General features: G+C 46.4%; 1 protein-coding gene across 1 annotated transcript in view; it reads left to right on the plus strand.

Annotated features, from left to right (window-relative positions):
* The window catches only part of CNOT9 (CCR4-NOT transcription complex subunit 9), an 824,888-nt gene that overhangs the window by 178,779 nt on the left and 633,170 nt on the right, over positions 1–12,939 (plus strand). Inside the window, exon 2 of the mRNA XM_044075238.1 lies at positions 1,645–1,824. Within this exon, the coding sequence (XP_043931173.1) occupies positions 1,645–1,824 (180 nt within the window). The remainder of the gene's footprint in view (positions 1–1,644; positions 1,825–12,939) is intronic.

Below are 12,939 nucleotides of genomic sequence, written 5' to 3' on the forward strand. Positions count from 1 at the left end.
TATGTCTCTGTGCTCTCTTCCATAGGAGAGACCTTCCTTTTAGATGTAGAAATTCAGGTAGCCATGTGTTTAAAAATTTAATAATGTCCTCACCTTCAGTCCTCTCGGACCAAAGATTCTTATGCTGGTGGTTCTTTATTTTCCAGATCTAATTTATTTGTCAGCCAAGTGTTCTGTTAAAGAAATTCATTTTTATTTTCCTCATCTCAGAGTCTCCCCTGTCATTCACAGAAGTTTCAATATCTGCGATTTTAGTTTGATGTTACTGTAGAAGTTCTTTGAAGATGTCAGTTTGTTTTTGGTTATTTTCTTTTAAGATTTTCTAGATTTTCTTTGAACCCATCTATTTTCAAGGAAAGTTCTTGTAATGTAGTAGATATCAACTGTGTTTCTTTCTTCACAGCAGTATCAGTGTGCGAGTTCTTTGTTTCTCTTTGTGGAAATGAGTAATTCAATCTCCAGATTAATTTGACAGGAAAATCTTGATGAAATGCCACCAGAGTTGTTGAAGTAGTAGTCTTTTCTGTAATATTGATATTATTTTTGTTTGGAAAAATAAACTTTCCCTGTTTTAAGAAGTTTGTGGAGCTCTAAAAAAGTGCTGCTTTCAGTTGGCCATCTAGGCTCTGCCCCCCCTGCACATCTGTTTTTGAAATTAACAGATGTGAACACTTCAATTTTTATGGTAGAAATGTAGTTGCTCTTGATGTGCACCATCTCATGTGCCATGTTTTTTGTTTAGCACAGTGATTTGTCAAAATTTAATAAGCTTATATTTTGACTCCCTAAATGAGTTTGCCTTTTTAGGAGACTTGGGAGCTGTGCTCAGGGGAGCTGCATGGATTAACTTGTGCTTGGGGTTAAAAAAAATAAATAAAATAACTAGAACAGTCCCATTGCATACAGATAAGCAAAATTCACTCCACATTTTTAATTAACATGCCACCATTGGATGTGTGATGTTTAGCATAACTGCTTTAACATGTGCTATGATAGGTGCTTTTGGTTCATTTTATACAAACCTCAAAAGTATTTCAGTTTCTGCAGTTTATAAACCTGGAATCTTTAACATGTTAACGGACATTCATTTTTTACCCTACGTGGTCTTTGATTGCAGTTGCTGTTTGATAGAGAAGTATCTTTTAATTTCATTACATTTATTTGTGCTTAAATTGTTTGGAAGCTAGGGCCTCAGCTAGGAAGCAGCTGATATAAGACAGAATCTGATGTGAATGATTAGAGTAAACCCATGTTAGCGTATGCATTCTATTTTACAGACAGTTCACCTTATTGTTACTTCTGTGATAGGATCTCCGAGACCCCTGCAAAACTCCCATGCAGAGTAGGGAGGAAATGAAGACTTTGCATAGAAGGCACCCTTTATGGGAACTTTATCTGAAAGCAAAACCTATATTGTGACAGCAGTGCCACTGCAGCACTTTAATTCTCTGGACCAGTACTTGAATTCTCAGGCATGCCTTTACAGCACTGTGCTGCTGTGGTTAAGTAGTTGAACTCTTGTTGTTTTTATGCAGTACAAGTAAGTCTTGTTTCATGTAGTTTTCTAAATATTTCCGTGAATTAGTATTTCTGAAAAATAGCCAATTCCATTAATTTGACAAAAATGATTTTTTTCTTTTGCAGCCAGTGGCGACGGCTCTGGCTCAGGTGGACAGAGAGAAGATTTATCAGTGGATTAATGAGCTTTCCAGTCCTGAGACACGAGAAAATGCATTGCTTGAGTTGAGTAAGAAGCGAGAATCTGTGCCTGACCTGGCACCTATGCTGTGGCACTCTTTTGGCACTATTGCTGCTCTTCTACAGGTATGGGGAGATATTGAAACATGTATCCCTTTTCAACTTGTTTGGGTTTACAAGTTTATCAAGACAAATTATTTTGTGGAATACACAATTCTACTAGTGTGCTTAATGAGATGTGAGTTTAATTACTTTAACTATACTTTTTAATTGTGGTGTGTTAGCTACATAATGACAGACTAGATTTATTTCTCTCCAAATTCTCTGCAAAAATATTAACTTTGTGATGTTATGTGGTCCTGTCTCGCCTACATTCTTTACTCACAGGTTCAGAGCCGAGAATCGCCTCCGACTTGGCCAACTTATTTCTCTAGCGCAAAGTCTCTAATTGGCTGGGCTAACCCAGTATCCCAAGATGCACCTTGCCCTAGCCCCAGATCTCGTTTGCCGCTCTTAGAGTTAGGACGTGGTCTCGCTTGGCTGTGGCTGAGTACCCTTTCAAATACTTTTTCTAAATATTTTCACAGTCTGTTACCTTGTAAATGCTATTTTAATAGCTAGTCTTCTCTTTTTGGCAAGTTTCATTGTGAGCGTTGAGTAGTGTGTTTTTGTGGTATCCCTCTGTTTCGCAGGCTAGGCCTGTTTAAGTTAGAGGACCTAGTCCTCTCCTGTGTTCCGTTGTGTAAAACTGCTGGTTTTGTTCTTGTTGGTAGTTAGTTTCCCTGTTGCTCCAAAGAAACGCTTAATTTAGAGTTTCCTTGGCATCATTGTTTGTTTTTTCCCACCTTCCCCTTATGTCTGTCGCTGTCTGAGAGTGTGCGGTTAATTACCATGTCTAAAGAGCAGAAAGAGCATAAACCCTCCGGGTTAAAAAGGTGTATTAAATGTGGCTACAAAATGTCCATTATAGATGGGCATTCCATCTGTGTTTATTGTCTTGGTGCTATTCACCTGCAAGAGTCCTGCAGTTTTTGCCACGTTTTTAGCCCTAGGTTACTGCAGGAAAGAAAAAAATAAGCTGATTTTGAAGGGCCTGATTAAGCCCGCCTTTGAGGAGGCCTTATATTCTTCTTTGTTTTCTAGTGCTAAGTCTAAGCCTTCTAAGGCCAAGAAAAGATCTCCAGCTCAGTCTGCCTCCCCGGAGCCTTTGGAGAAGGTTTCAAAAGTGGTTACTGTCTCCTCGGCTGCATTGTCCTCAGGGCTGCAGGAGAAGGTTTTGGAAATGGTTACTTCCCCTAGTCTCCATTGTCCTCTGGGCCGCAGGAGGTATCTGTTGTACTGGAGTCTACCTCGGCTCCGATTATTATTGGAGCCTATTCGGAGCCGGTCACCCAGTGTCAGGCTTGCGTCTCCAGGTAGGAGATCCCGATCTCCTATTTCTTCAAAATACTCTAGGCTGTCTGATTTGGATGTGGATAGGGTGGTCCAGAGGCTCCTGCAGTCGCCGGGGTTAGCAAAACCGTTATCGGCTCTGACCCAGTCGGCTCCGGAGCCAGTCCCTATTCTGGTACCGATGATTCCTCCTCCGCGCACCCATTTGTCGTCTGAGCCGAAGTGCTCCATGCCGAGTGATGTTCTCGTGTCCGCTCCGATACCCAGTGTGAGCTTATTGGGGCCGGCGTCTGCTCCAACCATGTCTGTTCCGACCTCTGGTTTCGGTACTCTGGTTTCCTCAGTCGGACCCGAGGGGGATGCCTCGGGACTCCTGTCTGTTCAGAGCCTCCCTCTTGTGCATCGGCTCGGGGAATCTCTACTCCGGTCGTGGTCTCTGAGACAGGTCGGTCCTCTGATTCGGGGGGAACCTGCCTTCGAGGCCATGAGGAGCGCACTGGCCAGATCGTCAGTTACATCACCTGGATCGGTCACTCTGTCCCCTACACCCGGCTAGAGCCTCTGCCGCCCCCTATCCGTGGATGGCGGAGCCTGAAGGTCTGGGGATACCCCCTTGAGCAGTCCCCTACTTTGACTGCCCCTCAGAGTCTGTGCCTGAGGAGCCCCCTAGAAAGAAGTTGTGCAAGAGGAAGCAAATACACTCCCAGGACAAGTCCCTCACTTCCGATACTGACCTCGAGGAGTCAGAGGGGTCCCCCAAGTCGTCCTCCGATGACATCTTTCTCAGACATCCTGGAGATTTTGAGGCAGAGAGGTGACTGGCCTTCCAAGACCCCCTCTGAGGAGGAGTCAGTATTCCTCCAGGCCTTCAGAGCTCAACCCTCTGCCTCCTGGGTGTCTCCACCCTTCAACTAACTCCTGGATTTGATTTGTCGAAGGGTGTGTGAGAACCCTGATTCCATGGAACCGGTGCCCAGACGTCCAAATAAGTTCCTTTCTGCTCCCCCAGGGAATGAGTTCCTGACCAAAGGGGCTTCAGTAGATGCCTTGGTGGCGGCGGCAGCCACTCAGCAGGAAGTCGCAGGGGCTTCTTTGTCCATCCTCTTAAAGAGTCCAGGAGTATGGACCGGTACGGGAAGCGTACCCTGTCTTCAGCGACCTTTACCTTGCGGTCGCTGAATTACCTTTGTCATTTCACTCTGCTCCAAAGAGATCTCCTTAAGGAGTTAGGAGATGCTCTTGACGGGTAACATGCCGGAGGCGGTAGCGCAGTCTGTTAACGCCCAGTTGTCTACCCTTGGTTCCATTGTCAACTCATCCATGAGGCTCATATCTTATGCAGCCAAATGGGCGAGTAGGGCAGCTAGCTCAGGTGTAGCTCTCAGAAGGCAAGCCTGGATGCGCCTGTGTCATTTCGCGGAGGCCTTTAAGTCTTCCTTCACTGAACTCCCCCTTTGATGGGTCCTCTCTCTTCGGGACCAAAGTGAAAGACGCCCTCACCAGATGCGAACAGGAGGGAAAGACCGTATCTGCCGTAGGGGCTCATTTCTCTCTCCCTTCTAGGCCTTACCCCAAGGCTCAGAGAGGGGGGAAAATGTAGTTCAGGAAGTCTGAGGTCCTTCCCTGCAGCTCAAGGGGAGTTCCCCTCCAGAGGCAGAAGAGGGGGAAATTATTCTGGAAGACGCCGTCCTAGAAACAGAAGAGGCCCCCGCAACTCGGGAGACCGCGATTCCTTTCGCAGGTCTTCCTTTCAGCATTCCTGAGGCATTGCCCGACTGTGCTGTTCCGGAGCCAGTCGGGGGCCGAATTTTGTTGCATCTGGAAGCCTGGAAAGCATCACCCAGGATCGTTGGGTGCTTTGAATAGTTACCAGAGGTTCCACTATCCCCTTTTTATCCACACCCCCTCCAGTCAGAATAATCCTGGACATCCCACCCAGTCAACAGGATCAAGCAGCACTAGAAGTTGCAAAGCTGCTAGAAAGTCATCCAACCAGTCCCCTTGGACCATATCGGATCAGGAACTTACTCAATACTCTTTCTTTTGGTGCCGAAAAGAACAGGGGACCTGAGACGCATTCTGGATCTGTCGACTGAATCACTACGTTCTGAAGTCCAAGTTCTGAATGGTCGTGCTTCAGTCCATTTTTCCATTGTTGGAAAAAGTATGGATGTGCTCCATCGATCTCAAGGATGCCTACTACCACATCAAAATGGACAAGGCATCCAGGAGTCACTTGCGCTTCCGGCAGGGAGCCAGTCACTTCCAGTTTCGTGCCCTGCCCTTTGGTCTCACCACAGCCCACAGGGTGTTTACCAAATGTTTGGCAGTGGTGACAGCTCACCTGAGACGTCAGGGATTCCAGGTGTTTCCATATCTGGACGACTGGCTTCTTGCTGCCCCCACCAGGCATCTCCTCATTCAAGCCAGGGAGGCTACCATTACACTTTGTCAACAACTAAGAATTATTTTGAACTGGGAAAAGTCTGCCTTGCTGCCCTCACAGCATATAGGCGCAGAGCTAGACTATTCAAATGCGGGCCTTTCTGCCACAAGAGAGGAGTGCTGCAGTCTCAGATCCATGCACTTTTGCCCCTCAAAAGAGTTCAAGCCAGGTTAGTTCTCCAGCTTTTGGGTTCCATGGCCGCCACCATCATGCTGGTGCCTCTAGCCAGGTTACACATACGGATCCTACAATTGCTCCTTTTGGTCCAATGGTAGTTTCAGAAACTTCCTCTTTCCCACTTAATACTTCTCACAGAACGGTGCAAACAAGACCTCTGCTGGTGGCTATGTTCCACCAATCTGGACAAAGGGAGGAACTTGATTCCTTTGTCTCCAGTGGCCACTGTGACCACGGACGCCTCCCAGCTGGGGTGGGCGGGACATTATCTTGGCAGGACGGTCCAAGGCACGTGGCAAGATCGCAAGGTACACCTGCACATCAATGTTCTGGAGATGAGTGGTGTTTCTAGCGTTGCGAGCACTCCAGAACTCTCTTCCTCTGGGAACGATTACAATTCACTCGGACAGCATGTCCGTGGTGTGGTACCTGAACAAGTGGGGGGAAACCAGGTCTTATCCCCTCTGCAGAGAGGCCATGCGGGTGTGGCATTGGGCAGTACCTTCCCAATGGTTTTTAGTGGCAACGCACATTCTGGGAAGGTCCAATGTGATAGCGGACAGGCTGAGCAGAGCTTTTCTGATGTTTTACGAGTGGTCCCTTAACCGAGTGGTGGTTCAAATTTTCAACAGGTGGGGTCAGCCTTGCTGCGATCTCTTCGCCAGTCCCCTCAATGCCAAATGCAGCAAGTACTTCACACTGATTCCCCCCACAGAGGGAGTCACCCAAGGACGCTCTAGTCCACGATTGGCCTCCTGTTCTGGTCTACGCTGTCCCTCCATTTCCTCTGTTGCCAAGAGTGATTCAGAAAGCCATATCCTTGGGAAGCAGGATGATTCTTATTGCTCCACACTGGCCTCAAAATATGGTTTCCCTTTCTTCAGCGATACGCAGTGGATGGTCCTTGGACTTTGGACCCAGTGCCAGACCTACTGATTCACATGTTAGGACAACTCCATCCCTCCCTGCGAACCCTCAGGTTGACAGCCTGGCTGCTCCACTTCCATCATTAGTTAGACGACATTCCTTTTCACCTAAGTGGTACGCATCTTGTCTTAGTCTCCCAAGTCTTCCACCAGAAGGATTTATTCCAGCAAATGGAAGAGATTCTCCATTTGGGCTCTGGCCCAAGGTTTGGACCCCTTCACAGCTCCAATTCTGTTGGTCTTAGTTTTTTTTAGCCATACTTTTCCATCAGGGCTCCGCACCCGCTACCATTAAGGTGCAGCTGGCTGCAGTTTCCAATTTTCATACATCTTACGAGCCCTCTCTTATGGGCCCTAAAGTCTGTAAGGCCTTCTTGAAAGGCACCTGGTTACTTCGCCCTCCTGTTTCAGAACCTGCATGCCATGGGATCTAAACCTTGTTCTACAAGCCATCACTTCACCGCCCTTTGAACCAGCTGCCACCTGTGAATTGTAATTATCTTGGAAGACTGCGTTTCTAATAGCCATTACATTGGCCAGAAGAGTATCAGAACATCAAGCTCTGTCCATTAAACCTCCTTGTTTGACCTTTCATAAGGACAGAGTTTCCCTGAGACTTAACCCATCCTTCCTTCCAAAGGTGTCATCCACTGTTAATCTCCATCAATCTATTGAGTTACCAGTGTTCTTTCCAAGCTTTTCCAATAAAGTGGAGTTTAGGTTCCATCAGTTGGATGTGCACAGACAACTGAGGTTCTATTTACACAGGACTAAGCATGTTAGGAAGTCTGATCAGCTGTTTGTGTCCTTAGGACAACCTGCTCTGTTCTCCGATTTCCAAGTGCACAATTTCTAAATGGATCAAAGATTGTATTTCCTTTATCTACTCGTCAGCAGGCAGAAATGTACCTTTTCCCGTCAAAGCTCACTCTACCAGGGCAATGTCTACATCAGTAGCTTATCATGCCAGGCTTTCATTGGGTGATATTTGTGCTGCGGCCACCTGGGCTTCTCGCACCTTTATTACTCATTACAAGCTGGACGTGGCTTCTAGAGGCCGGGCTTCCTTTGGTTCCATGGATGTTCATCATGCATACAGCTGCAGTCATAACAGATGGGTTATCCTGCCATCAGGCGGGTCCTTGGTTGGCCGAATTCCAAAGTCTAGGTCCGGTGTCGGTTGTCGCTTCTTCCCTGACGTCAGTGCAGCAGGGGGTATAAAAGAACCAGCAGACGCCATTTTCTTCAGTCTTTCTTGCCGCTCGGTGCCCGAAGCAGTTCGCAAGTGCCCATCGGCCAGCTCCTAAGATTTACGAAAAATATTTCAGCCGAAGTCTTCTTGAAAGTTAAGTATCCCGTTGGGGAAACTTTTCTTGCCTCAGACCGATGTCAGACGAAGTTAATAATTGCATTTCATGTGTGAAGCAAATACCGCATAAGGATTTCCATTCCTTCTGCATTCCTTGCTTAGGCCCAGACCACGACGTCTCGGCCTGTCGTTTTTGTGCTAGATTCAACAAACGCACTAAGCGTCTTGCGGAGTTCGCCCAACACTATTTTGGTAAAAAGTTTAATTGCATTATGTCGTCTGATACTCAGACTCAAGTTTTGAGTAAAAGATGCAAAGATAAGGACCGGCATACGAGGTCCGCGACTTCTACCGACACCACGCTAAAGCCAGCTACAGGTGCTCCGGTTCTCAGCGAGGCGCTTACGCAGCCCCTGAGTACCGATGACGCTTCTTTAGCAGTGTCTTCTGTGCCCGAGGTCGCAGGCTCCTCGGCGCCCATTCCGACTACAGATACCGACACCAACCTTGGCGGGGAAACTCAGAATTTAGACAGGCCTGCCACCTCTCAAGGTGTCTTCAGGCCTTCCTCTTTTTCCATTAAGGCTTTCACAAAATCTAAAGCAACCATGAAAACTAAAAGACAAGCTCCACAGAGCCCCTCTCAAGGCCCCATGCCTAAAAAACAGATGCTCAAAATGACTGAGGATTTGATTACTCTTATCAGGGGTTCTCAACCCCCCCCCCCTCGGACAAAAGACCCAGATTGGAGGAAGACTACCCTTCCTCAGAACAAGCCTCTATCACCTCAGAACATTCTGAGGACCAGGAATATTCATATTCCCCTTTTAAAGATTCTGATGCTGAGGAATCCATCCCCTCATTCCCCCCCGAGGACTATTCTTTTGGGGAAACCTTACACACCTTGAGGGAACACTTTCACTGGGAAGGTCAAGATTACTCAGATTCCAAGAACAGGCTCGGGGACTTTCTCTTGCTTCCTCAGCACAGGCCTCTGGCTATCCCTCCTGTCTTGGATATTTTAGATGATGTGTACACAGAAGCCAGCCTCAACCCAGATTCTTTACCTCCAACTCCTGTTAAACCTGACTGGGTATTATCAGGTTCCTGATTCACACCAATTCCTTTACAAAAGCTATGCTGCTGACCCAGAAACTATTTCACAGGGTCCCAAGAGAATTAAGGCCTCTACTGCCAAAAACCCATTACCTTCGGAGAGAGATTCCAGAGCTTTAGAAAGGTGGGGGAAAATGGTATACACCTCGGCCACTTTAACCATGAGGGCATTAAACTGTCAGTTCCATATGTTAAAGTATCAACAGTTTTTGTTATCTCAGTTGAAAAGCAAAATGACACAACCTGAGCAACCAGATGTAAAGGAGTTGCAGGATTTGTTACATAGTGCAGAGCAAGTGGGTAAACATACCTTGCAATGTGGTTTTGATGCTTTAGAGGCCTCCTGTAGAGCTGCTGTTACAGGGTCTGTCATACGTAGACATGCTAGGCTCAAAGAGCAAACCTTACCAGATCATGTCAAAGCTAATCTACTAGATGCACCTCTTCAAAAATATGTATTGTTTGGTGTTAAAGCTGAGGAGGTACTAAAGAAAATGGAGGAAAAGGTAAGATCAATGCAAACAGCCTGGATATTATAGACAGAGGCTACAGATTCCACTTTCACACCCTTCCAAAAATGAGAGGCATGCCAAACCTGCCACAAAAAAAAGGGCAGAGGCACAAAAACAAATTTCAGCTCTCATTGATATGAAAGCTATTCAAGAGGTACCTGCAAAAGAACAAGGTCAAGGTTTTTATTCCAGACTTTTCCTGGTACCAAGGAAGGACAAAGATTGGAGACCTATTCTGGACCTATCCATCCTAAACACATATTTATTTGTACCAAAATTCAAGATGCTCACATTACAGCAGCTTCTTCCTATGCTGGGCAAGGAGTCTTGGCTGGTAACATTGGACCTCAAGGAGGCATACCTGCATGTCCCTATCGGACAAGATTGCAGAAGATATCTCAGATTTCTTGCAGGTTCAACCCATTATCAATTCTCTGCATTGCCCTTTGGCTTATCTACTGCGCCCAGTGTGTTTACGAAATGCCTGGCGTCAGTAATTGCCTTCTGCAGACTTCAAGGGATACAAATATACCCATATCTGGATGACTGCCTGATCCAAGCTGACAGCAAGCACATACTTCTGAAACACCTGGCGTTTGTAATAAAGTTGTTGAACTTTCTGGGTGACACAGTCAACAAAAAGAAATCAAAACTAATACCCTCTCAAACAATTTTCCTGGGTGCTAGCTTGAATACAAACACCCAGATGGCCTACCTCACGCCAGAGAAGCAAGGGCAACTATCTCAATACTTCAGAAAAATGGCAACCTTCACCAGGCTGACTGCAAGGAAAGTCCTGCAGGCTCTGGGATTCATGGCATCTTGCATCCTACTGATCCCATGTGCAAAGCTGCATATGAGGAAACTTCAATGGTACCTAAAAAAACTTGTGGTCTCAACACAGCCACAGTTTGGAAACAATTATACCACTCATTCCATGTCTTCAAAAGGAATTTTTGTGTTGTGCTCAAGCATGCCAAAAAACGCAGGTCTCCCCTTCTGCATGCCTCAAGCAAATCAAATCATCACAACGGACGCCTCGGACTACGCCTGGGGGGCGCACATGACAGATCAGTGCATTCAGGGCAAATGGTCCCAAAAGGAGAAGCACCTACACATCAATCAAAAGGAAATGCTAGCAGTACAAAATGCTATTATGGCCTTCAAAGACCTACTGCATCCAGGCCAGCTATTAATAAGGACAGACAACACCACAGTGATGTGGTACATAAACAAACAAGGAGGAACTCATTCATACCCCCTGTGCAGACTAGCCATGTCCCTTTGGAACACGGCTCTGGAATTGCAAATCCAACTTCAAGCACAATTCCTACCAGGGAAGGAAAACACGCTGGCAGACAACCTAAGCAGAAATATGACAGATCACACGAATGGAAGTTGCATCCTCAAGTTTTTGCAAAGTTAATTCAGGCATGGGGTCGGACAGACATAGATCTCTTTGCTACCCACAAAAATTACCAACTGAAAAAATTTTGCTCAAGGACCTATCATCCACAGGCCTGGAAAGTGGACGCACTCTTTCAATTGGACAACATTGACAGTCTGTGCCTTTCCACCTCTTCCTCTGCTGCCCAAAGTTCTATTAAAAGCCAGAGCAGAGAGGCCAAAGATGATTCTCATTGCTCCAGACTGGCCAAGACAACACTGGTATCCACTCCTGAAGAGCCTGACGCATTCCCCACCATGGACCCTGCCTCTAGTGCCTCTTCTGTTGACCCAGCATAGTTTCAAAACTCTTCAGTCAACTGAAAACCCTCAATCTAGCCGCATGGAGGATTCCCTGATTTCCCAGCAGACTCTCCTCTCCAAGGAGGTGCAGGATGTCATCTTGGAGGCCAGAAGACCTTCTACTAGAAAAGCCTACTCCGCCAAATGGAAACTGTTTTGTGCCTGGAATCAGAAAAAGGGCCAGAATCCTTGGGTACTAAATTTACCTCAAATATTGCAGTACCTAGCTGAGATGTTACACAGTGGACTTTCCTTCTCCTCCAAGATCCATGCTTCAGCCATTTCTGCACAATACAACACTGATCCTCCTTTATTCTCTCATCCTCTCTTAAGACAGTTCCTCAGAGGGGCTAAGAATATAAAACCCCCAAGGAAACCACCAGTACCTGCTTGGGATCTCAACTTCATTTTAGAAAAACTGACCCTGCCTCCATTTGAGCCAGCTGCTTCAACAGAACTGCAATGTTTGTCATGGAAAACAGCCTTCCTTCTGGCTATCACCTCAGCACACAGTGTTTCGGAACTAAAAGCCCTCATGGTTGTGCAACCTTTCATCATTTTCCATCAGGACAGTTTCCTTACGAACCAACCCTTCCTTTATGCCAAAGGTAGTATCCAGTGTAGCCTTGAATCAGACTATCCACTTACCTACCTTTTATCCTCACCCACGAAACAAAGGGGAAAGACCACTACATTTCTTGGACATTCACAGGCAACTTCGTTATTATTTGGACAGGACAAAGCCATTCAGAAAATCAGAGCAACTCTGTGTCCTATGCTACAGATGCTCAAGGAATGGCTATTTCCAAACAGACAATCTCAAAATGGATAGCCCACTGCATACGCTTTTGTTACTCATTTCATGGAAAAACTGTACCTACAAGCATCAGATCTCACTTCACAAGGGTCACAACTACCTCTGCAGCTTTCCTCAGGGGGGTTCCTACCAAGGATATTTTGGAAGCAGCTACTTGGAGTTCTGTGCACACTTTCTCCAAGCACCGTCACCTTCCACTATACTCTAAATCTAGAGCGGGCTTTGCCTCAGCAGTCTTGCAGGGCATCCTAGTTCCACTTAGTGCCTGCCACCCCTTTTTAGCTTTGGGATTCTACCCATCTGTTATGACTGCATCTGTATGCACGATGAACATAGTACAGTTTTGTACCTACCATAAATGTAGATGTTCGAGTGCTAATACAGCTGCAGTCCAGGTTTCCCTCCCTCCATCCCCTCTTGGGACAGGCCTTTTGACAAACACCTCCTCATACAACCTGATTGGGGTATTCTTTTATGGTGTATTTGCTTGCACACTACTGTTTTTTGATTTATATTGCATTGCATTATTACATAAGTTTGTTTTGCCTTCCTTCTGGGGGCACCTGACATCTGGGGCAAGAAAAACTGAAGAAAATGGTGTCTGCTAATGTTCATCGTGCATACAGCTGCAGTCGTAACAGATGGGTTCTCCTGCCGTCAGGCGGGTCCTCGGTCGGCCGAATTCCAAAGTCTAGGTCCGGCGTTGGTTGTCGTCGCTTCTTCCCTGACGTCAGTGCGACAGGGGTATAAAAGAACCAGCCGATGCCATTTTCTTCCGTCTTTCTTGCCGCGCGGTG

Source organism: Protopterus annectens, chromosome 6.part0, assembly GCF_019279795.1.
Source record: "Protopterus annectens isolate FY-2018-M chromosome 6.part0, PAN1.0, whole genome shotgun sequence".
Lineage (NCBI taxonomy): Eukaryota > Metazoa > Chordata > Ceratodontiformes > Protopteridae > Protopterus > Protopterus annectens.